General features: G+C 35.8%; 1 protein-coding gene and 1 long non-coding RNA gene across 7 annotated transcripts in view; one reads left to right on the top strand and one right to left on the bottom strand.

Moving 5' to 3' along the window:
• The window catches only part of LOC118203579 (sodium-dependent nutrient amino acid transporter 1-like), a 122,943-nt gene extending 115,513 nt beyond the window's left edge, over positions 1 to 7,430 (bottom strand). For 4 of the 6 annotated variants that reach the window (XM_035375862.2, XM_085813555.1, XM_035375864.2 and 1 more), the window contains exon 1: positions 7,273 to 7,429. In XM_035375862.2, the coding sequence (XP_035231753.1) occupies positions 7,273 to 7,284 (12 nt within the window). In that variant the 5' untranslated portion in view covers positions 7,285 to 7,429. Of the gene's footprint in view, positions 1 to 7,272 lie in introns of all 6 variants that reach the window. The other 2 variants (XM_035375863.2, XM_085813554.1) reach the window with 2 other exon arrangements.
• The window catches only part of LOC146998164 (uncharacterized), a 53,131-nt gene continuing 31,880 nt past the window's right edge, over positions 4,894 to 26,144 (top strand). The window contains exon 1 of the long non-coding RNA XR_015040342.1: positions 4,894 to 4,996. This is a non-coding gene — a long non-coding RNA (uncharacterized LOC146998164). The remainder of the gene's footprint in view (positions 4,997 to 26,144) is intronic.

Below are 26,144 nucleotides of genomic sequence, written 5' to 3'. Positions count from 1 at the left end.
ATCAAATCATTGAGACAAATCTTGGAGATATGGTGAATAACAGGAATTTATTCGACTACGCATATCGATCCCAGACCGCACATTCTTTTATCAGTACTGATTGCAGGTTAAGTTCTACAAATTATACTCGTTTGTTTGTACAATGATTTGTTATTCAGAACTATTTTCTAGAAATGTACATGCAGGTTCGGAACACAATAATAAAAAATTATCGTATAAGAACATAGGATCGTATGCTCAACGCCGACGCGCTACACTCCTTCAAAGCCAGAAATATAAAGGAACAAGACAAATGAACTCCCCAGCAACAGAACGATAAATTGCTCAACAACACTGGGCTCGATTCTAGGTGAACAGGCTGTTTACACGGACAAAGTTCAGTAATTAATAAAAAACAGTATGGCTTCCGTGAAGGAATATCTACGGAACAAGCAGTAGCAGATCTCCTGAAAGTGCTGAAAAAGAACAGAGAGGAAAACAATCACTCAATAGTAATATCTATTGACATAAAGGGAGCCTTCGATAATGTCTGGTGGCCTGATGTAACAAAATTAGATTCAATCAACTGCCCAATTCAAATCTTAAAGTTGATAAGGAGCTACCTTGAAGACAGACAAGTTCAAGTAACTACAAACGATGGAATAATCCAGCATAAACTGGAGAAAGGCTGTCCACAGGGTTCCTGTCTAGAGCCAACCCTGTGGAACCCAGTAGCTAATTCAGCGTTCCAAATTTTTGAGATGGAGAGCGAAATACATCTGCAAGCTTTTGCTGATGATTTCCTTCTAGTAACTTCGGGAAGAAAGAATATCGAGAAAATTACACAAAATGCACTAAATAGGTTCTTAGAGTGGGCACAAACACATAAACTTACGATCTCAGCAGAAAAAACTACCATGCTATTTATAGGGCGTAAAAGAGTAATGAAAAGAAATCCTACCATTAGACTCAACGGTAGCTCAATAAAATGCTCTTCAAACATAAAATACCTAGGATTTATCCTCAACAATAATCTCTCTTGGATTCCCCACTTAAAAGAACTCAGGAAAAGATGTATCGCACTCACAAACACAATGCTACGCACAACAGGACTGCAGTGGGGAGCACCACCATGGGTGCTTAAGAGGTGGTACCAAGCAATAACAGAAAGAATTGTTCTCTACGGCGTAGCGATCTGGGGAAATACACTCAACGTAAGCATGCGTAGATTACTCCTGTCCATGAAAAGGCTGCAACTCTTGCTCATCTGCAAGGGCTACAGAACTACGTCAACGACAGCTCTTCAGGTTCTAGCAGGAATTCCTCCTCTAGACCTGCAAGCGGAAAGGGAGTCGTTAATTGCAAGAGTGTTAAGGCTAGGTGAGGATGGAGTTCTATGGGAACAACACCACTTTGCTGAAGATTTTGAAAAACACAAGCCAGTGATGCAAGGACATCCGGCTGAAACACATCTAAAAACGTGTATTCTAGGCCACTATGTGACACCAAAAGATAACCACACAGCTATATTTACAGATGGCTCAAAAACTGAGACGGGTACTGGCAGTGCCTTCTGCGTTCTGAAAGGTAATACAGCTGTGTATAAGTGGAAAAGAAGACTTGCCAGTAGGAACTCAGTATTCCAAGCTGAGCTGGCAGCACTTAAAGCAGCAATTAATTATGTGAAGAGGAACAGACTTATCCACATTACTATTTACAGTGATTCTGCCTCTAGCCTTGACGCAATCAAAGGTTACAAAAGTAGAAGCCAGTATGTCCAAGAAATTAGAAAAATCCTCCTCAGTCTTCTACCATCAGAAAGGCCATGCCTCACGTGGGTTCCGGCTCACGTGGGCATTAAAGGCAATGAGGAAACAGACACCCTGGCAAAAGAAGCGGCAAAGGAGGTCTCAAGAACAGAACTGCCAGATAAATTACCTAGGTCTCATCTCAAAAGGATCACTCTAAAACAACTGATAGACAGATGGCAAGCCATATGGAACACAGCAGATACAGGAAGGAGAACGTATATGTTCTTCCCAAAAACAACGCTAAAGTTAAACTGCAATAGTGGTAGTCAGACACAGTTTTATACAGGTTATGGCCCATTCCTGACCTATCTGCATAGATTCAGCCTGAGTGACACAGAAAGATGTCAATGTGGAGAGGTGGGGGATCCAGACCACTACGTCTTCCACTGCACAAACACGGCACAGTACCATATAAGAAAGCCAAGTCAAGCTTACTGGCCACAATGGGCGGCAAATATGAGAACAAACAAAACAGCAAATAAAAAGCTACAAGCGGTAATCAGCCATTGTCAGGGAAAGTATTCTCTAATACGACGATAAGTGTCCCCAAATAGAAATAATCAAGTGCTTAGCGCTCTGAATCATGAAATGTATAAATCACACTAAATCAATCTGGGCACACACCTCGAACCTCTCAACCCAAGACTAACTTAGATAATTAGGACTATGGCAACAACCTGCCTATATTCTTTATAATGTTTACTTTTGCAATTAATGTACAGGTCTAGGACTCGCAAGACCAGATCGTGCCAGTAAAATCTTCAACAACAATGAAATTTTCCTACACTTACTAATCGTGTATTTAAATTACAAGTTTGTGATAAATAGGTTCAAGAAGGGCAAGGTCAACTTATGTTATCACCTCAAGTTTATGAATGATATTATTATTTGTATGGCATTTTTGCCTTCTTAATTTTAATAAATATTCAACTTTTTATGCAAATTTTAGGGAAGAAATATCTGTATTTATGTGATCAATTGCATGTTTGAATCTCTTCCCTAGTGATCAGCATTATGTGCTTAATTATGTTTTGTATAAATTATGTGCATGTTCTAAGGTGATAAAACTAACTATGGAATTAATGTAGGTAAGTTTCTCTTTGTAATTATGTATCAGCATTATGTATTCAAGTGTTTGGAATCAGATATCAGTTTTACTGAATATGGTGCTGTACTTTTCTGTTTATGTTCACTTTAAAGTACTCAAGTCTGTATTTATTCCTTCTCTGCATGTACTATGAAGGTCAGTTCGTACTTGGCTAGGATTTAGACTACATAGCAGTACTTAATGATCAGTTTTATGTATTATGCTTATCAGTTTTATTTTTAGTTTTCATGTATTATGTATGCATTTTTAAGTGTTATGTATGCAGGCATTAGGGATCAGCTTTCTGTATTTCTGTACTCAGTATCATGTTAGTTTTTCACTTTAATATTCAGTTTCGTACTTATGTATGTATTATCCTGTCTGCAAGTACTACGAAAGAAAATGTAGGTGAATGGTTGAATTTGTAAAACAACTACAGTTTAAGTATGCGCAAAGAATTAAATTATGCAGGAATTTGTTATCTTAGTGATAACAGGTACCCATTCTTTTAAATGTTCTTACATAAGAGTCAGGCACATGGAAAGTAAACTGCGTTAAATTATGTTTGGGCGCTAGGATTTTTTTAATCATCTTTTAATCTCTCTCTTTATTTATTTATTTATTTATTTATTTTTATTTTTTTTAAGTTTACTATGTGCAATAATTTAATAGGTTACAACTTTCCTCCATGCAGGACCAACGATTTCACAGAAGCCCCATAAAGATATGATAGTTGTGTCGGGATAAGAACCCGCATGTAGACATTTAGCAAGTCCAGAAAATCCACGGCAGTTAATTTTTCAGGCAGAGTCCTCCTATCTTTACTTTATCTAACACAAGTTTCTGTCTATTCTAACAGCGATTCTTAACAGTCCTTTGATTGCTTCTTTGCTTAATTTTAAGTAGTTCCTAACAGGATACTCTTTCCCCGTACAACAACATCCAAGCTTATATGTAGACTTTATGAGGCTCTTAGCCGTCTATTCGGCTGCGTTCCCGGAGCAGGATGGAGCAGAGAGTAGATGGTTTCTGCCAGGAAGATAACACACTGTGAGGCTAAGAAGGCCAGGTCAGTGATCTTTCTTGGTGGCGCTCACTCACTCACTCTACATACTATTAAATATTACTTTAATTCCGAGCCGAATGAAATAATCTGATGATTACAGAGATATTTAAGTCACATCAAATAAAATTTTTAATACTTAAAACCCTAAATCAAACTACAGATGCATTTAAAATCCTCAAAACTGATGAAAATAATTATATAATTTTGCTTTCCATTGTTGTTATTGCACTATTCGTAACTAAGCAAAAACAACAGAATGGAAAAAAATCTACCTATTTCTCCTTTTACTTAAATCATTTATTTTTTTCTCATATTCGACGCCTATTCTGAAACTGTTTCTTCAAACTGTGAAATGAAAACACAATCTATTCGAATTTTAGGAGGTGGAATGTTTTTGTTAAGAACGATCGATAAAGTTTCATACATTCTTCTCAACGATTCTAAGTAAAAGGTTCTTTCAAGCTCCGCCTAAAAATCCTAGATAAATAATGCACGCCTACAAGGATGAAAAAAAAAATATGCAGTGTAAAATTTTACGAAATATACTTATTTCTTATCTATTTATTTTTTAAACATTTATCATCATAAAAGATATCCTGAAATCGGCACTTGCAAAGAAACGAAATGAACCCATTGTTCGCTTGTTGAAATGATAAATAATTTATTCTTTTTGAAAACGACATATACATTTCGTGTTTCGAAAAACTCTAAGTTCTTTTGTCAAACATTCCAACTAGTGATCACATTTTTGGCATATCTAAAACTTCTGATTGATAATTAGCATCAAAACGTTGCGTATTTTTATCACTTGTAAATAACATGAATGCTATTCGAACAATAGCTCAATATTATTATCTGATAATGTAAAAATATTCTTTCCAAAATAAAAATACATACGCGGAAAGAGATGGAATTCAGATAACTTAGAATTTCAGCCTTTTATATTTAAAATAAGGATAAACGGAACACTTTTAGCTATTATATTAATTTTTGATTCAAAGATATTTTAAAAAATAAGAAATAATCAGTCAAAATCAAACGATTCTGTAGCACGTAAGTAATATGTTGTTTTATAAACATATTTTTAAAAACATAGTAATAAACTATGTATATATGAATTCGATATATTGTAAAAACCGAACAAAAATCTAAATTGTTCAGAAATGCTTGCATGGCTTTTGACCCGACCTGATTGTCTTGAAATTACAGTTTGATTAAATTCAAAAACTAAATATAATTATTGCCTTTTGCCTAATAGAAGCATTCTGGGAATAAGTTAATCTATGGGAAAGACAAAGACGTTATATTTCGGGAAGTGAAAATGCTTGCCGAGGTGAAAGATGATGTAAATATTGTACCAAAAAATAGAGTAATATTATGGGTCCAAGTATTTTTGAGTGATTCCTCTAACATTCTGATAAAAGGAATTAAGTATTTCTTATGCATGCATAAATATGTGTTTTTAAGAAAAAAAAGCCTACCTTAATTTTTCAGGTATGATTATATTTCAGATTTCAAAAATATACACATTAAATTTTAACTTTTTAGCTCTTAGCAAGTTCTTTTGCATAATAAAGTTGTTTTAAGTGATATTGAACTACAAATGATTCTGAAATAAATTCCTTCCGCATTATACCGAAACTGAGTGTTTTTAAATGATGATGAAACTTTACCCTTAAGTTTTCTTATTTACATTAGTAGAAACAAATCATAGTTAAGTACGCTTTAAGTTATTACAATATTGAAAGAGTAATATAACGTAAAATATTGCACCAGCAATTTTACTTCTGTGGCGTGCGTACGTGTTCGTAATGGATCGAATGCATATAAATACTCGTACAGCTCTTCATGGTGTGACAGAATACAGTCAGTAGTTACACTTCAAACTACTAAGAACGTTATCCAGAACGCAAAGCAAAAAGCATCTAAAGAACAAAGCTCGCATGGAGATCTGTGAATAATCCAAAGTCAATTCTGAACTAAAGATAAAAAACTGACGCCCTCTCCTATCCCCTTGCCGCTGAGCCATTTCCATTAACCGAAATTACTGGAAGGCATATACGGTTAAATTTACATATAAGGGCTGGATATGATCGTAGTTATATAGAGGGATCCATTACATTTATTCAATTATAGTTCCAATTAGTGTAATACAGACAATGAACCAAATGTTTGGCGACTGCCAAACACGAAATTTTTGGTGTCCGGAATGGGGTTGGATGCCGGTGACAAAAGCGATGAATGAACAACTAAGACAACTGGTGACTGCCTTTGTTTCCATTCTAAGAAAAGATGGAAAGGGCCATCAAATATATGAGCAGCATATGTCTCCCACTATAGGACACATGACAAATCCATTAACTATTCATTTTCAGAATATGATGATTATGATGATGGAAATTTAAAAAAATGAATTCTGAACGATTATGGAGTATAAAATTTTAAAACATTGCTTAAATCTTGTAGATAGTCAAGACATTGCTAATATAGAATTCGTATTGAAACATGTACAGGATAATTATTTTGAATAGAAAATTACTCGAAAAAAATTACAAAATTAGATTACAGTTTGATAAAGTTTGCTGAAGGAAATGCTAAACATATTAGGAAAAAACAAAAACTTTCGACTGTTCAGGTGAATACTTAAATGTATGATCTCATGATTTGAATTTATTGTAATATTAACAAATTTTTCTCAATATCAATAAAAGAATCAAACCGTGTCAGAGCCATAGAAGGAACAGTCTTAACAGATCATTTATAACAGATTATTTATTATAGGAACTTATTTTGTCGCCAAATTTGGCAACATTTTGGTCCGTAATATTCATTGAAGAATAAATGTAACTGACCACTATGCTAGCTGAAATCGAATTCCACAAACTTAATTCTTTCCAGTAATTTCGAGATGCAGAAAGTACTAGAAATATCTGAGTGGCCGGTTGAAAACAATGAAAGGCCTGAGAGAAAGCATCTGAGTTCAGTTGCTTAGTTATTGTTATCGCGAGTTGCAGTTTCACGTGACTGAGATAAATCTGAATTAGGTTTCTCTGTAGATGAGCTTTGCATTGAGTAGTGTTTAATATTTTCAATAGTTGAAAGCGTAACTAATGATTGTACTGTGTGATACTGTGACACCCGTAAAAGTATTAATGCAGGAAATTCTAGAATTTTAAAGTGTTTGATAAAATTAATTTTCATTCATTCAATATGCTACGAACCCGTACGTATGCAACAGCATTAAATATCTGGTGTTTGCTACGTATATCTATCATGGCAATTAATAAACGCTCTAAAATACCTGCTAAATAACATAAGTTCAATCATACCTTTGATGGCATTTTCCCAGCTATTGATCTTCAGAATCCTGTTCTTGGAACTTTCAAAATGTATTCATTTCAATAATGATTTTACTATTTGGGAAAATAAAAACAAAATATGAGGTGTAGCGATTTCAGTCAATAACGAAATGTCATAAAAATCTAAGTTAATACCTTCGAAAGAGGTATCTGATAATCTTATCGGGAAAAGAATAATTCACGAGATAATAAATGACGTAATAAAATAGAACGTTTTTCTATTGTAACGGTATTCTGATAATAATGCATTCATTTTACGATATTTCGGTGGCAAAGAAAAAAAAATGGTTCTTTGAAATTCCAAACTGTGATTAACAGATAGTTGCTAGAGAATTTTTTTTATCATTCTCTTTTCGAATAATCTCTTGCATAGTTGTATGAGTTTGCATTCTAATCAGATTTAATTTGAAATGAATGATCTTATTTAGACTGCACACGTGTTTCGACCTGGAATCTCGCAGTACAAACTGATAACAGCAAGTATATAAAAACACCAAAATATTTATTTGGTTCTTCAGCATAGACAATGGAACTAAAGAGAACAACAAAACACAATAGTGGTATCATATTTATAAATGAAAGTATTTAAGTCTGGTGACCTGACTTTTCTGTTAATGCGCCTTCTCATGTAAGTTTTCTTTGTTAACGTGCCTTCTCAAGTGCAAAATGTACTTACTCATCTCAGTAGCTTATAAGGTTTCTTCCTCCTTCTTAACCTGGATTCGTAGTGTAGTGATCTGCTCACTGCGCGCGTATTCCAGAGGTCCGCGGTTCGATTCCCAGCGAAGGCGTTGCTCATTTTTCAAGTCTCCTGCTTTCAAAAAAAATCCTAATGTCTCTACAGAGGCGAAGGGTGGTAGATGATGATTCTCCACACCCAGAGTAAAAATCCTTTCCTTATTTCAATATAACGGATATTGAATCTTGTAGGAAGAATAAAGCTAAATTTTTAGAATGAACAAAATACTTTTATTTGAATTTTAAAACAGAACCAAAAAAAAAAAAATAAAATAAATACTCCAGCTCTTAACTATCAAAATTTTAAGCTCTTAACTACTACAGTTAAAACTCTTACAACTATTAAAATTACTAAAATTTTTAAACTCTCTAAACAAAATATATAAAAATCTTCCGAATCCTCTTCTTGTTGCCACACCGTAAAATGCAAGTTCTTGTTCTATTATTTATATTTCACGTTCTCTTTAAGTCACGATCTTCATAAGTCATGATCTTTATAAGTCACGATCTTTACGAGTCATGATCTTTACAAGTCCCCCCACAAGAAGCACATTCGTCACCGTAGAGACAATGCTGCTCAGAGTTCATTGAGAGAGAAAGAGTTAACAGCTAACCTTGACAAAGCATCAGCATTCCCATGTGAACTTCCTTTGCGGTATGTCACAGTCATGTTATACCGTTGTAACGCTAAGGCCCAACGAGACAGTTTAGCACCATGAGGGGTGCTTTGGGTCAAGTAGGTGAGGGGATTGTGATCAGACACAATTTGCACTTTGGCACCGAAAATCCATGTGTCAAATTTTTTCAAGGCTTCGATGACACAAAATGCTTCTCGTTCGATGGTTGACCATCGTTGTTGACAGGGCGTTAATTTCTTGCTGAAAAATGCTATGGGCATTTCTTTGCCATGTTCGTCATTTTGAGCTAAACACGCTCCAATTGCGAAAGCAGATGCATCCGTATAGAGTTGAAAGGGCTTGCTGATGTCCGGAGTATGCAGAGATGGCATTTTAATCAACTCTTCTTTAAGTTTGTTGAAAGCTGCTTCTTTTTCAGAGTCCCATGGAATATTATTTGGAATACTCTTCTTTGTAAGGTTTGTTAGAGGTATAACAATCTCAGAAAAATTTGGGATATAATCCCTATAGTAGCTTGCTAGCCCTAAAAGACTCCTGACTTCTTTTTTAGTGGTAGGCTTAGACAGATTTCTGATGACTTCTACCTTCTCAGGATCTGGAGAGTGAGTGCCAGAACCTATTACATGTCCTAGAAACTTCACGTGACTCTTTCCGAAATCACACTTTTCTAGATTTGCGGTTAGACCTGCGTTTCTCAGTGTCTGAAACACTTGGTCGATGTGATAGAGGTGGCCATCCCAAGTTTCAGAAAATATTGCCACATCATCAATATATGAACGGCAGTAGTTCTTATGATTTGCAAGCACCTTATCCATCGATTTTTGGAAGGTACTTCCAGCATTTTTCAAACCGAAAGGGAGAACTTTCCATTGGTAATGGCCGGAATGAGTGATAAATGCTGTGTAGGGTTTAGCTTCTTCTTTCATAGGAATTTGCCAATATCCCTTGGTTAAATCGAGAACTGTTATGAATTTGGCTTTCCCTATTTCGAATAGTAAATCTTTAGCAATCTTCATCGGATAGGCGTCCGGAATTGTGAAGCTATTTAAAAGCCTGAAGTCTATGCACAGTCTAACGCCGCCATTCTTTTTTGCAACACATACTATAGGATGTGCCCAGTCACTGTCACTGGGTTCTATAAGATCCCATTCTAACAGTTCTTTAACTTGACGATCGACTTCCTCTTGAAGTGAAACAGGAACACAGTAGGGCCTCAATCTTTTCGGATTACATTCTTCTGTAACCTTGATGTCATGACCATCAACATTGGCTTGACCAGGTTTGCTACTGAAAACATCTACATAAGATTTTAGTACTTTAAATAGTCCTTCCCGTTGGTAATATTTTAAGTCGCCTTTCAAATTTTGTAAATGGGTCCAGATATCATCAGCAGATTTATTCATAAGATCTGCTGGTGCATAGTGGATATCTCCAAACTCTTCATCTTGGTCAAAAATGATACCAACGTGATCTACACGAGCAATATATGGCCTTAACTTATTTATGTGGAGTTCTCTAATACTTCCGTTTTCCATTTCGATTTTGGCAGAGTGTGGCCTGGTAAGTTTGATCACGGTAGCTGGTCCTTGCCACGTGTTGAGCAATTTATGTGATGATGATGGCATTAACACGAGGACTTTGTCCCCAACATTGAAAGTCTTTTCTTGAGAACGTAAATTGTATCTTGAAGTGTACTCTTCTTGAGATATTTTGGAATTTGCTGATGCAATGTCATGAGCTTTTCTTAATTTTTCTAAAAGGTCTTGTAGATAATTTTCAATTGAACGGGAAGCTGTAACTGGAATGCTACGTTCACCTGTCCATATTTCTTTCAGCAAAGATAATGGTCCTGGTGGTATTCTTCCATATACCATCTGGAAGGGAGACAAACCAGTGGTGCTATGTGGCACTTCTCTGTAGGCAAACAGGAGATAGGGAAGATTCAAATCCCAGTTTCTGCCATGTTCTTGGATATTTTTGTTCATCATCTCTTTTAAGGTTCTATTCCAACGCTCGATAGCACCCATACTCTCGGGGTGTCCTGGAGTGGAGAATCGTGGAGACACACCAAGTAAGTTCTCAAAGGCTCGGGTGAGTTTGGCTGTGAAATTCGTTCCCTGGTCGGAACAAATCACTTTTGGAAATCCAGTTTGAGTAAAAAACCTCATCAAAACGTTGCATGTTGTTTTCGCACTTATGTCTTTGACGGGGGTGACTTCTGCCCATCTGGTGCATAGGTCAGCTGCACATGTCACAAACCGATGACCTCTCCTGGATGGAGGTTCTAATGGCCCGATACAATCCACGCTCCATACTTCAAAGGGTGTTTCCGGTCTAACAATAGGTTGAATTGGGATTCGATCTTTGTACGTAACTGTTCTCCTCAATTGGCATTCTTTACAACTTTCACAGAATTTTTTAACATCTTGCTTAATAGTAGGCCAAAAGAATGAGTACTTGATTCGTTGAATTGTCTTTTTCTCACCGAGGTGGCCGGCAAGAGGGATTTCATGTGCCATTCTTAGGACTTCCCTTCTTTTTTCTACAGGTAACACAACTTGCTTAATGTTTTCACCACAGATATATTCGGAATGAAGTAATATGCCATCATCGAAAGTATATGAATTTTGATTTTTATTTGCCCATTCAAAGCATTTTTTCAGAGTTTCGTCTTGTTCTTGATGTGTCTTGAATTCTAGTCTTACTCTATTCGTTGTTTTCCGAGACTCTATGTTTTCTTGGGAAAGCTGATTAACAACAGCCAAATTTGTAGTATTTTCTTCAACTGGTAACGGTTTATCATGTGTCTCTTTGTACTCTAAGGGGGATGCATCCCAATGACGATCACAGTTCCACAGTTCGATATTTCCACAGAGTGTTTCATAAGCTGAAGAACTCAATAGCAAGTCAGTAACTAGCTTTTTTGAAACAGCACACGTAATGGACACTCTACAGTGAAAATCATCGTCAATTTTCATCTGGAAAATCTTTAGTGGAGTAGTTTCGTTTTCACCAAAAGCAGAAGATATCTCTATTTTACTTTCTCCTTCGCAAGGTATGTTGTCAACCGATTTCTCACGGACTACTGAAATTTGTGCTCCCGTGTCTACGATTCCATTTAGAATATCTCCACATTTAACTTTGACAAGTTTTAATTCATCTATGTTTCTAGATACGTCCACTGATTTTGAGACAGGAATAGAGATCTTGGCAGTTAGCACTTCTGGTTTTTCTTTTTCTGCAAGGGGTGCTTGTGTTTGTATTAAGTTGTTTTGTGCTGTTGCAGAAGCACTTCTTGGAATCCGATTTTTGGTACATAACTTAGATGTATGACCTTCTTTTCCACAATTATAGCAAGTTAGTTTGAAACTAGGCTTTTGTGGTTCGTCACTCTTACGGGATGGGTACACTCTTGGCGTGTTTTCAGCGTACAGCGATTTATTTCTGAAAGCTCTTTCTGGAAGTGGAGAATGAGGTTGCCAATTTTTATTAGTTCTGTCTGCTGATGGATTACCACCAGTCTGTTTTGAGATATTACGAACACTGTCATATTCGTCAAGTTTATGAGCTAATTTGGTTGGAGAAACGAATTTCACCCAGTCGTCAAGAAGATGGTCTCTTACTTCATAGGGTACTCTTTTCTTAATTTGGTCAGTAATAATCAAGTCTTTTAACGCGGCAAAATTTGTGATTTCAAGACCATTGATCCATTCTTCAAAATAACTTGTAATTTCGTAGCAAAAATCTCTCCATGATTTTTCAGCGCTCTTTTGGTGCATCACAAATTCTTTTCTAAAGCTTTCAGGATTTAATTTAAATCTCTTCAATAAAATGGCCTTAATGTACTCATAATCTTCAAAATTTTCTTCAGATTCCCTACCAATTAATTGAATGATTTCAGATGGCATTAAAGTGAATAAACATGAAACCCAATCTTTAGGATCAATCTTTGTCCTTTTAGCTTGTCTTTCAAATAAGGATAAATAAATCACAATATCATCGTGTCTTAAATTGAATTTGGGAATAAGCTTAATTAAATCAAAATTATGATGTCCATTTTCATTTGTTGGTGGAGTTTGTGTTAATCGAACACGAGATTCAATTTCAAGTTTCCTCAATTCAAACTCCATTTGCTCTCTTTTCTGCTGTGCTTTTAATTCTTCTTTCCTTCGTTGTTCCTCAATCTCTTCTTTCCTTCTCTGTTCCTCAATCTCTTCTTTCCTTCGCTGTTCCTCAATCTCTTCTTTCCTTCGCTGTTCCTCAATCTCTTCTTTCTCCTTTCTTCGCTGTTCCTCTTCTTTTCTTTTCCTCTCTTCAATAATCGTTAAAAACACTTCTTTAGTAAATGCTTCATCATATGTATCACTTTGAATTATTTCATTTTTTTATCGCCACGATTTTCATACTTGGATCTACTTGAATTTCTAATTCAGCAGCTAAAGCCAGCAAATCCTCTTTTTTCCCACGTCCCATAAAAGCCATGTCTCGATTTTATTCAGCCAATAGACTCTTAATTTTATAAAAAAAAAAAAAAAAAAAAAAAAGAAAAAAAAAAAAAAGAAAAAAGAAAAAAGAAAATTCTCTTTTCTTTTTCTATTTAAATATAATTCACAATGAATTTAATTTTATTCGGTACGAAAATCAATCAGTGGAATCAATACTTAATGTGTTGTTCACCTACTCTGGCGAGTCAAACGAAATTACATTTGAACACTGGCGTATTCATTACTTTGACAAGTAAATAAACTAAGATTCCATGACGGAAACAATAATTAACTTTTCATAATCTTAATTAATTATTTTACGTTTACAAGGTAAATGAGCTCTCACCTGAGTTATTTTGGTTCGTAATTATATGCGGGGAAACCCCGATCCTGTCGACTGCGCCAGTAAAAACCCTTTCCTTATTTCAATATAACGGATATTGAATCTTGTAGTAAGAATAAAGCTAAATTTTCAGAATGAACAAAATACTTTTATTTGAATTTTAAAACAGAACCAAAAAAAAAAAAAAAAAAATTCTCCAGCTCTTAACTATCAAAATTTTAAGCTCTTAACTACTACAGTTAAAACTCTTACAACTATTAAAATTACTAAAATTTTTAAACTCTCTAAACAAAATATATAAAAATCTTCCGAATCCTCTTCTTGTTGCCACACCGTAAAATGCAAGTTCTTGTCCTATTATTTATATTTCACGTTCTCTTTAAGTCACGATCTTCATAAGTCATGATCTTTATAAGTCACGATCTTTACGAGTCATGATCTTTACAAGTCACTATCTTTACACCCAGGATCTGGCAATTGGGTCCCCTAAAACTCCAATCGCCCTTTAAAAGGGGAGTATATAAAGTATTTCTCCCCCTCGCGTGCCTTCGTGGTGTAATGGTCTGTACGCTGGGCACGTATTCCAGATGTCCACGATTGGATTTCCGGCGAAGGCGTTGCTCATTTTTTATTTCACCTGCTTTCAAAAAATATCTAAGGACTCCACAAGCTGGAAAGCCCAAATCACGGGGTTTCGGGCTTAAGTTAGACATATGACTTCATTTGTATGTGCCGATAGCACATAATACGATTGCACAAAACAGTAGAACAGCAGGACAGTTTCGACATAAGAAATAATACATAAATTAAAATAAATCTGGCAAACATAATTACTGAACTAATTTTTAAAAAATGAGCAGATACCAAAAATTGAAAGCTGTTTTTGATTTTGTCTACCGCTGAGCTATATACGAGTACACAGGTAAAGGAGATAATGCTTTCGGTCCAAAAATTCACTCTCCGGACGGGACCAGACAAACCTATTGATTTTTTAAATAAAGGAATTATGTAAAGAACTTAAAAACGAACAAAATATTATTTCTAACTGGGTTAAGGCCCATGTGGGATTTTCTGGTAATGAGAGAGAGGACGCGCTAGCAAAGAATGCAGCGATAGATCCTTACACTCACCAAATCGAACTTCAGGGAAAGCTTTGACTGACATGAAGACTTACATGTATGGCAACTGGAAAGTTTCGTTCCAGGATTCTGGCTGCAATATAGATTGTATGAAATGAGTTAAAATTTAAAAAAAGGCTTTTATTATACTGATTTTGGTTTCAATAAGATTTCGACTGGGTATGGTCGTTTTCCTATTTACTTTAAAAGATTTTAGTTTACAGGATTCTGTTACCGTCAGTTTCCGTAATGAACTTGGCACTGTTAGACATTGTTTTCCCTCATTTTGCTAATATCCGTGCAGAATTTAGTTATAATAGGGAATTTAAGGGGTGTCAAGAACTCCTATACCGACAATGTTAAATTGGCCATTTTCGGTATACATTTGCTCAAAATCTGCTGAAGATACACGCTTGACATTTTTTGAATAATTAAAGTATACCTATCTGATAATACTGAAATGAGCTTTTGAAACATTTTGAATTTTAGAATAATTTACAGAATATTTTGTTAGGCAAAGTAAAATTTAGCATTTTTCTCAGAAAATTTTTTTTTAAATTTGTTTTTCTTAGTTTATCACAAAAGGCTCATTTCAGTAAATATTAGGAAACCTAATAAAAAAGCCATAAAAGTTTTAGATACCTGTGAGCAATAGTTCCTGAGAAAAGGTACACATAGTATAAAAAAATCACGTTTGGAGAAAAACATGTTTTTATGTAAAAATCCTCATTTATCAAAGCATTCGATGACAAATTAAAACTAGATTTCTTACAGTTCTAATTTTCATAGAGATTAAAGAATGGTATTTTTAAAAAGATAAAAGTGTAGAAAATTTGAAAATGCAAAAAAAGAAGAAAAAAACTGAATTCACCATTTTTTGAAGATTTTTGGGTTTCGACACCCCTTAACGAAGGGCGAATATTCAATAATTGCGTTTTAGCAAGAAAATTGGCAGTGAAGATTATGGAGAGAATAAATAATAATAAGAGAGCAGTTGGCATTTTGTTTAAAAAATAAAAGGAAGAAAGGGGAGGAGGAAGAGGAAAAACAGTTATGGATGTGTATTTTGTTTGTTTATTTGTTTTTGCTGGGGCTTTTTGGCTGTTGTTTCTGGCTTGTTCTGACTCAGTCCATAAAGAGACCATGAAGCGACGTGAAGTCTGCCAGGAGGGTCGGGGTGTGCATCACATCACACATGATGGTCGTTGCTCATTTTTTTTTCTATTGGTTTGTGCCATACAGATCACTTCTACTGCCAAGAAGACTAAAATTGACGATCTTGATCCCATTTCTGAAGAAACATAACTGAAATCCCTTCTACTCCCACAGGCAACTACCAAAACAAGATTCTAGTCCCAAAACCACATGGGTAGAAAGAAAATGAAGTCGAAAGCATTCTCATATGGAAGTGTCAGCGAATAGCGATAGGAGCACCAACCCCAAAAGGAAAAATGAGAAACTATTATAAGATTTTATGACTGCTCATATGATCTTTGATTTGGTGAGCACACTGAAGCAAGAATTCATGTGGGAGGATTTCGAAAATGGCGTTTTCAATGATCAACTCAACTATTGCTTACAAAATTCGGAAATACAGCATATAAGAGCAAGCCCTTATATATAAGCATTAAGAATATATATATGTAAGCATATATATATATATATATATAAGCATTAAGGATAAGCCTCTGGAAATCACAATTTCCCTGAGGAAATTTCCCTTCCTTTCCTCGGGAAAAAGAGAGAAATTTTCCCCGTTCCTCCCTGCATTCTACTTTCCCATGGCGAAAGTTATGTAAGATACAATAGGATGCGAGGGAGTTTAAAAAATACCTTTCCATTTTTTCCCGGAACTCCCACGAATCGATAAAAGAAGGAAAATCTCTGTAGCGAAAAACCTCCTCAGATTGATGATAAGGGTAAAGCTCTCCGAAGCTAAGAGATTACATTTCAGCTTTATAGATGCCAACATTTTAGACATGTTCTAAGGGGATATTTCAACACGCCCGAATACCTCAAACTGTAGGATAAGCCTTGCTATCATACGAGTAGGGAACCCCGAAAACTGCAGATGATGTTAAAAATTGCCGTAAAAGAAAAAAAACCTATAAACCCTCTAAAGATCAGACTTTCTCAACACTAAAGCACAAACTTGAAGAAGAAATCTAATTTTGTTTGCCTCCGCTTACAAGCTACAGTTGACAGTTGACAGTTGAGAGCAGAATCTGAACACCCGTGCGGCTTACTTAGACTATTTGGGTGTATTTCAGGTTCCGCAACTATCCGGGACAACACCTCATGATCCTATAAGGGCATACATTGATCCTGTATACATGCTTACATAGTTCATAATATATACTTACATATTTCATAATATATGCTTACATGGTTCATAATATATGCTTACATAATTACATAGTTCATAATATATGCTTACATAGTTACATAGTTCATAATATATGCTTAAATAGTTACATAGTTCGTGACAGACATAGTTCATAGAACATACTTATATACAGGTAGTTCATAATATATAGATATTTCATAATACGTGCTTTCATAGTTCATACTTGCTTATACTAGTTCATAATATATTGAGCATGTTACATAATACATACATAGTTCATAATAAATTTCATTGGCCATAATACATACATGTTTCATAATATATACAATTAAAAAAAGAGAGAGAAGAGAGATTGACTGGAAATTATTCCATACTGCACAAATCTGTTCCCAATTCCTCCAGTTTCTGCATTATATTGCATATTTGGTGCGAAATGCTGGCTGTTTGATCAGATAACGCTTATGAGAAACTGCCTGTTTCAGAAGCTGCACATGCCACTGTGCAGTTAGAAAGCATTGGGTCAGGTAATGGTCACAGAAGCAAGCTAAGATACAAGCAACAAAAGCTACAGAAGAATATCACAAAATTGCTTTCGATTTTAAGAGTACTGATTTACTTACCTAAACTCAAATCAAAATGTAATTTAAACCAAGAAATACGAATCTGTGAAGCTTCCTTCTACAAAAGCGAGTTAAGATACAAGCAACAAGAGCTACAGAAAGATATCACAAAATTGCTTTCGATTTTAAAAGTATGGATTTACTTACGTAAACTGAAATCGAAATATAATTTAACCCAAGAAAGTACGAATCTGTGAAACTTCCTTTCACGTCTGTTGAGTGACTTTTCCATCGCTCATTGGCTACGCAGATTTATACCCTCTCACAAGGCATGGCCCTAAAATTTTCGAGTACTCGTGAACGTTTCGCATTAGAATTCTCTATATTGTTATTTCATGCATAGTTTATTCAAACAGATGTCATCTGAGTACTAGTAGTATCGAGAAATTTCAATTTCAGTTGAATTTAAAATTACATTTTTACTTGTTTTTTTTTCCATCCTGAAAAATCATTTCTCGGAGGCAATAATTTAACCCCTTTCGCATGTAATCATCAGCCTATTAAAAATATGAAATTGCTTGACGCTACAAAATTGTGTTAAATTAACTTAAATGTTTCCAATTAAAAACAGAAAAGGAGAATATCCAGAAGAATTGAAAACGAGGGAAATTCACATAAAAATTTAACTGATGTTATAGACAAAAATCTAAATTATACAAATTAATACTCCATACTTGATAAAAATATGAAGAAAAACAAAAAGCACAAATACAAGAGGATATTCCGTTTACCTACCTAAGTAACTTCTTTGGCGAAGCTCAACAACTATGTTCTTTTTAAACAATTGTAAATCAATAAAATAATTATGTTATTGTTAAGAAAGTTTTAGGTCTTAATATGTTCAAAACGGAAGTTGCTGCTTCAGTAAATACTATTGGAAGCAACTACAAAGAATTCACAAGAAAATTTAATGTTAAAATGTATTCACTTTGGCAATGCTAAAAATAGTTGGTCAATATTTGAAAAGTCGCATCGTCTACTTGCAGTCTGAATCAACTGAGAAAGAATGCATTTGCATGAAGGCAGACTTTTAGCAGCTGTTCCCTGTTGAATAATAATTTCGCATTTTTTCCTAAAGTAAATTGTTACCTTTAACTGCTTTTAGTGTTCGCACTAATGCAGCTGTGGTGTATCAAAGTCTGATATATTTGTTTGCAGCATATTCACAATATTGGGATATACGGGTTTAAAGGGTGTTGGAAGTCAAAAATCTTTGAAAAATGGTGATTTCAGATTTTTGCATTTTCAAGTTTTCTACACTTTAAGCTTTCTAAAAATACCATTCTTTAATCTCTATGAAAATTAGAACTGTAAAAAATCTAGTTTTAATTTGTCATCGAATGCTTTGATAAATGAGGATTTTTACATAAAAACGTGTTTTTCTCCAAACGTGATTTTTTTATACTCGATGTACCTTTTTTCAGGAACTACTGCTAACAGGTATCTAAAATTTTTATGGCTTATTTATTAAGCTTCCTAATATTTACTGAAATCAGCCTTTTGTGATAAACTAAGAAAAAAAATTTAATTTTTGTATGTGTGTAAGAAACGTGCTAAATTTTACTGTGCCTAACAAAGTATTCTATAAATTACTCTAAAATTCAAATGTTTCAAAAGCTCATTTCAGTATAATCAGATAGATATACTTTAATTACACAAAAAATTTCAAGCATATATCCACAGCAGATTTTGAGTAAAGGTACATCGAAAATGGCCAGTTTAACATTGTTGGTATAGGGTTTTCCAACACCCCTTGTAAGGATCTTAAGTTTTACTAACGTTTATTTTATTTTAAATCTTTACTATCACTTCTTATTTTCTACTTCCGGCCAGAATTATAAGCGTTAAAGTATTTATGCAAAGTTTGTCTGGCGAACGCCAAGTATTTAAGTTGTGGCTTTTTGCCAAGCGAGAGAGAGGAAGCAGTTAGTCGAAGCAGGCCGCTTACCTTAGAAGTTTTACTCAGTTGCTGGTTGCCTTCCAGGCCAGAGGTTTAATCCTCTTGATAATTTTAAACGTATTGTAGTGTTCACAGTTCTCTGTACTACATACGGCTTCCTGTTAATATAAGGCCAATCTTCCACGTTATTATTTCAAAGTTAAGTTAGCGTTTAGTTATATTTTTTATATTCTTACGTTTAGACCAGAAGTGGTGGGTCATTGTATTCCGAAGTACGGAAATTATTGTAAATAGAGAAAAATAAAGGGTTTTGTATACCCTTCTTGTGTATCCTGTCTACTTCCCACAGTTTTGAACATAGCTTTAGTAAGCTCTCTGTTCCGAGTCAGGTCCTTGCATGTTCCCGAAGAAGGTTAGACGGAACATTGAACCTGATAGTGGCGCCCAACACAGAAGAATAACCATGGCCGAGTTTCAAGAAGAACCTGTGCTGCCTGCAGAAACGGCTCAGAATCCAGAAATGCCAGCTGCCGCCCTGGAAGGATTTGGTTATATCGTCCAGACCATGCGCGCTTCGATGAAACCAGAAGCAACATTTAATGGAAACTCACCGGTAACCAGTTTTTTGGAAAAATTGGATGACCACTTCATGCTCTACCCCGTGTACGAATTTCAAAAAGTTACCTAAGCTACCAGCGCTTTGAGGGGCCAAGAGCTTAACTGGTTCAAATGTATAGGCAGAAGTTTCTTGGGTCAAGCAGGAAGTTCCACCTATACTTACGAGAATTTCAAGACTGCCCTACTAAAAGCCTTCCCTGTTGTAAGGGATCGTGCGAAATTAGAAACGGAATTTTTTAGTATATATCAACAAAGAATCGAAAACCTCTCAAGCTTTATTTTAAGAAAATTTCACGTCTTCAAGCTCTTGTATGGAAACCGTCCGGATCCTGAGATAATTCAAGTGATTTTGCCGAGGTTACTGCCCCAAGTGCAAGAATTTATTGAATTAAGAAATCCGACTACACTGGAAAAGTTATTTGAGCTAGCAATCCAGTTTGAAAGTAGAAGAACGGCGGACGTGGAAAGAAGACGCCAATATCAACAGCGGAACCAATTTGGTGCGCCAAGACTACAGCAAACTCAAGCACACGGCTACGGAAGCAAAGCGAATCAGTGGGCAAGGAAACCCGAACATTCAAAAACAGCCGGCGAACGTCGACAGTTCAATAGCAATCCAGAAAAAAAGTCTCAAGGCCAGTGGAAAAAGAAGGAAAGCACGGAAATGAAAAATAAGTTAAACTAAAAAGGATTTCTGCTGACGAGAGGGTGCGGAAATCCGAAGGCCAAGAAAACCCCTCTTCCTTCAAGTTAAATACAGTAATGGTGAAAAATTTGACTCTTCCGAAGATTGAAGTCTTGGTGAATAATATCCCAGCCACAGCACTCCTGGATACAGGCGCGTAGTGTTCCTGAGTGGCAGAAGATTTTTTTAGGAAGTATTTTCGGAAATACCGCATATATAATTCGGATAATACGACAGTGTTAGCGGCGCAAGGAGAAAAATGTAAGTGTATAGGTAAAGTACCGCTGTATGTCCGTATCAAGGACGAACAGCGGTACTTTACCTTTAGCTTCTCAACAAGCGGTACAGCCCTTTAGCTTCTCAACAAGTAAAGGTGATGTTTTTTATAGTAAAGAATCTGCAAGCACATATAATCTTAGGAATAGATTTTCTTTCAGAAGCACAAGCAACGCTTGATTTTAATGAAGCGTCCCTTAAGCTGACAATGAAACCAGTTCGTGCAGAAAAGGCTGAACCGCCGATGTTAAATCTTGACCACCTGCCTAATGACGAGCAAGGAAGAATCCCACAAGTGGTAAGTGAATTTGCTTCGTTATTTAGTGATATTCCAGGATTTACTCAGGTTACTAACCATAGTATTGACACCGGAGATTCAATGCCAGTTCGCCACAAAGCATACCGGTATGATAAGAATAAGAAAAAAAATTATAGAATGGCATATCACCGATATGCTACGTAAAAAGATCATAACGCCCATCTCAAGTAGTTATGCTAGCCCGGTGGTTTTATGTAAGAAAAATAATGACTATCCTTTGACACATCCAAAAAGGTGGAGATTCGCAATTGATTACCGTAAATTAAACTCCATATCTAAATATCCGGTATATCCGTTACCTATTATTGAGGAGATTCTAAGGAACATAACATCCACCAAATATATGACGACTTTAGACTTGACGACTGGTTGTTTTCAAATAGGGGTTAGGCCTGAGGACGTGCCTAAGACTGCTTTTATAACCAAGTCTGGAACTTATGCATTTTTGCGTATGCCGTTTGGCCTTTTAGGGGCGCCGGCAACATTTCAGCGATGTATGGACATTGTGTTAAGACCTGTTCTTGGAAAGTCCACTTTTATCTATTTAGACGATATCATTATTACTAGTGATAATCTCGACCAACATGTACAGGATTTAAGACAGGTGTTTTCTTTATTAAATGAGGCCGGTCTAAAAGTTAATGTCGAAAAGTGCAAATTTGCAGCCCCTGAATTAAAATATTTACGTTACAAAATATCTCAGAAAGGAATCGAGACAGACGAATCAAAAATAATCGCTGTACAAAAGTATCCGACTCCAAACACGGCAAAGAAGCTCTCTTCTTTTCTAGGACTTTGTTCATATTATAGGTCCTTTATAAAAGATTTTGCAGCTATCGCTGAGCCATTGTCAAAATTAAAAAGGGAAAAGGCAAGATTCTCATGGACGGCCGAAGCCAATAGTGCTTTCGAAAAATTAAAACGAGCATTAACGCAAGCCCCTGTGTTGAAATTTCCTGAAAGGATGAGAATTTAGAAATTTCAGCGGAAGCTTCGGATTATGCGGTAGGGGCGGTACTTTCGCAAAATCAGCAGCCCGTGGCATTTTTAGCCGAACTTTAAATCAAACACAAAGAAACTATTCCGCGACCGAGAGAGAGGCACTTGCAGTTCTGTTAGCAGTGCAAAACTGCCGAGTCTATTTTGGAAAGGCGCCAATAACAGTGTACTCTGATCATGCGGCGGTAACTAGATTGTACTCAGGGAAAAACTTATTCCCAAGGTTAATAAGATCGGCACTCAAGCTACAAGAATATAATCTGTTAATCAAGCATACCCCCGGAAAGGAAAATATCGTAGCAGATGCCCTATCTAGAATTAAAATAGATGAAGAAGGTAATACCGTAAAGGTGGCAATGCTCACAGCATGTACAATAAATTCCCGAGAAACTGTAATAACCGAACTGGGTAAAAATTCTGAGTTTGGAAGCATTTATGAGTATTTAAAGGATCCTGAAAATTTTAGCCACCAAGATATTGTGGCGATAAGAAATAGAGCGGCCCATTACGAACTAATAGATGGTCTATTATTTTATACAAAAACTACGAATTCCAACAACGAATTTCGACCTGTTATCCCAGCTAGTCTTAGATTAAATATCCTGCAGGAGCTCCATGACAGCCCTTTAGCTTCTCATGCTGGTATTCGAAAAACTATCCAACGCGTACGCGAGGCAGCCTACTTTCCTGAATTGCAAAAGTTAACAAGGGCGTATGTCCAGTCCTGCCCAACATGTCAAGCAGTTAATTATATTAATTTCCGCCCGGCCGGGTTTCTAAATAGTATTAAATCCGAATTTCCAAATGAAATAATTGGCATCAATTTATTGGGCCCTTTCCCAAAAAGTCAGTTAAATAAAAGTCGCTATCTCCTTGTTATGGTTGATCATTTTAGTAAATGGACCGAAATTGTTCCCTTAAAACGAGCCTCCGCGAAATTAGTTACAGATTCTATTTTAAATAAATATATTTTAAAATACGGGGCGCCCCTAAAAGTTATATCGGATAATGGTCCTCAATTTGTAAGTAATATATTTGAAGACATGTGCCAAAAACTGGGCATACGTCATTTAAAAATGGTCCCGTATCGGCCGCAATCAAATATAGCGGAACGGGTCAATAGAAATATAGTGAAAATTATCCGTAGTTATGTTAAAAATTTTCATAAAAGCTGGGATAACTATGCCAATGAATTTGCTTTCGCCCTTAGGACCGCAAAACATGATACAACGCGCAAAACTCCTGCTGAGTTATTTTTAGGCAGAAAGATTATAACGCCGTTAGATAAATTATTTTATGTGCAACAAAGAGCCCCAGAATTTAAAATGGGTGATATAGAAAAACTAATTAAGGAAGCAAAGGAGAATACAGAGAAAACAGAAACTCTATTATGACTTGAAACTACGGGGAGTAACTTATAAAGTAGGGGATGAAGTTTTAAAAATTAAGCATTCACTTTCTTCAGCACCAGAAGATAAAACTGCCAAATTTTTTCCACTATTTGAAGGACCATATGTCATAGAAAAAATAACACGCTGTAGTAGTGTTAAAAGCTGGAAATGGTGAAACCTGCTCCGCAAACATTGATCAAATCAAACCCTACTATGATCGTAATAAAATGAAAATTTTCCAAGATCTTTTGCAGGATCCGGCACGGCAGACACAAGCTCCAGAGGTGGAAAAACGACAAGTACAAGGGCAATCCATTAAGAGGCAGGAGCAAGTGAAAAGAAAGTTTCCCCGCGGAAAAATTGAAGGTGGCAAGAAAAAGAAGCCGTTCCACCGTCCAGAAAAGAGAGCTAACGAACACCCCCAGAATGAAGAAGGGAGAAGGACGACGTATGCAAAGAGAGCCAGGAGAAATGACGGCAAATATAACCCGGCTGTAAAACGGAAGATCTACTCATCCGACAGGACTCTCCGCAGCAAATGTCGCCGAACTGCGGAAGGGCCACCAGCGACGGAGGAAAAGTTACAAGGAAAATTTGAACAGCCAGGAACGAGGTCCAAGCAGGAACACGAAAGAAGTTTCCCGGTTCCGCCAAGACCAGCTGCCATCAAACGACCAAGACCACAGGCAGAAGCGAAAAAGAAGGTATTCAAGGGTAACCGAACTGGAGAAAAAAGAAAGCATCTAGAGGAAGGCACTGAAGGGCGAGCCCGTACAAGAAGGAGGATAAATCAAACAACTATCTGCACTACCTTTAAGGACTGGGCCCAGAAAAAAATGTCCGAATATCACAAAGATAAGTAAACTTTTATGTTACTTTGCAAACTTAAGTTAATCTTTCATTCTTACTGCAAGTGGCAGATTTCAAGAAGTTTTACCTCATGCGAGGTCTACCTTTATCGCCAAAAGGGCGAGAAATGAGTTGTGACCGATTTTCGTATTATGTTTTTCAATTACTCGCGCGTAAAACTAAAGTTGATGTATAATAGCATTGTGTAAAGACTTAAATATTGTAAAAAGTTATTGTATAAATTTTATTTAAAACATTCTAGCAAGAGAGAAGTTTTAGTCTGAAAGACTTTTTGAAATGTAGTATTTCAATGTAGAAAGAATTGGCACTTGCTTTGAAAAGAATAGAAGTTAACAATGTACTACTAATGTATGCTTTCAAATGTGTAAAATTAACGGCATGTTGATATGTTCTTATATACAATGTGAACTGTTATTTTAAATGTTAAGAAATAGCGTGATATGGTAAAAGTGAAAGTAATGTTAAATTTTTTTTTATTCGTGTGACTGTAAAAAGACGTGGTGAATATGTGTTAAAGGTTGAATGATGTAGTTAGGCTCTCTGACGCTACACTTCAGAGTTAGCCACTTTCAGAATAGTACCTCAGGGTTTAGAGTTGAAATTAGGGTGTGTTACGAGGTCTTGGTATGTTGAATTTTAACACGTTAGTGTTTTGATTGTAGGAGGAAGTGTTGAACACATAGACATAAACACATTCGTGTTTGGTGTTCTTTTACAACACATGTCAGAGAGCACGGGGAGAGATAATTAAAATAGTCATGAATGAAATAAGAATGTTAAGAGAAATATAATTATACATGTTACTTGCCATTTCATTGTGTAACATTTCATTAAACTAGTTTTCCTTCCAGATCTCTGGAAGGAACCAGATTTGAATAAAAGCTCCAGTCTAGATGCAGTACAGATGAAAAAATTGTGTATCCTGGGAGCTGCTATTGTAAAAACAAATTTCTTTCTTTTAAATTTCTAGTTTCTAGCGAAAAATGTTTGTAAAAGATTGGCCTCGCGTTAGATTCTAGAGCTAAAAGTTTTCAACAAGGTCGTTTTAGACCTCAGTTTCAAACTAATTAACTCTGGCGGGAAGTATGTTAGGATCTTAAGTTTTACTAACGTTTATTTTATTTTAAATCTTTACTATCACTTCTTATTTTCTACTTCCGGCCAGAATTATAAGCGTTAAAGTATTTATGCAAAGTTTGTCTGGCGAACGCCAAGTATTTAAGTTGTGGCTTTTTGCCAAGCGAGAGAGAGGAAGCCGTTAGTCGAAGCAGGCCGCTTACCTTAGAAGTTTTGCTCAGTTGCTGGTTGCCTTCCAGGCCAGAGGTTTAATCCTCTTGATAATTTTAAACGTATTGTAGTGTTCACAGTTCTCTGTACTACATACGGCTTCCTGTTAATATAAGGCCAATCTTCCACGTTATTATTTCAAAGTTAAGTTAGCGTTTAGTTATATTTTTTATATTCTTACGTTTAGACCAGAAGTGGTGGGTCATTGT

Source organism: Stegodyphus dumicola, chromosome 3 (genome assembly GCF_044657685.1).
Source record: "Stegodyphus dumicola isolate Sdum_Otavi_A_Nest chromosome 3, ASM4465768v1".
NCBI classification, from domain to species: Eukaryota; Metazoa; Arthropoda; class Arachnida; order Araneae; family Eresidae; genus Stegodyphus; species Stegodyphus dumicola.
This window is presented reverse-complemented; position numbering and strand designations above follow the sequence as displayed.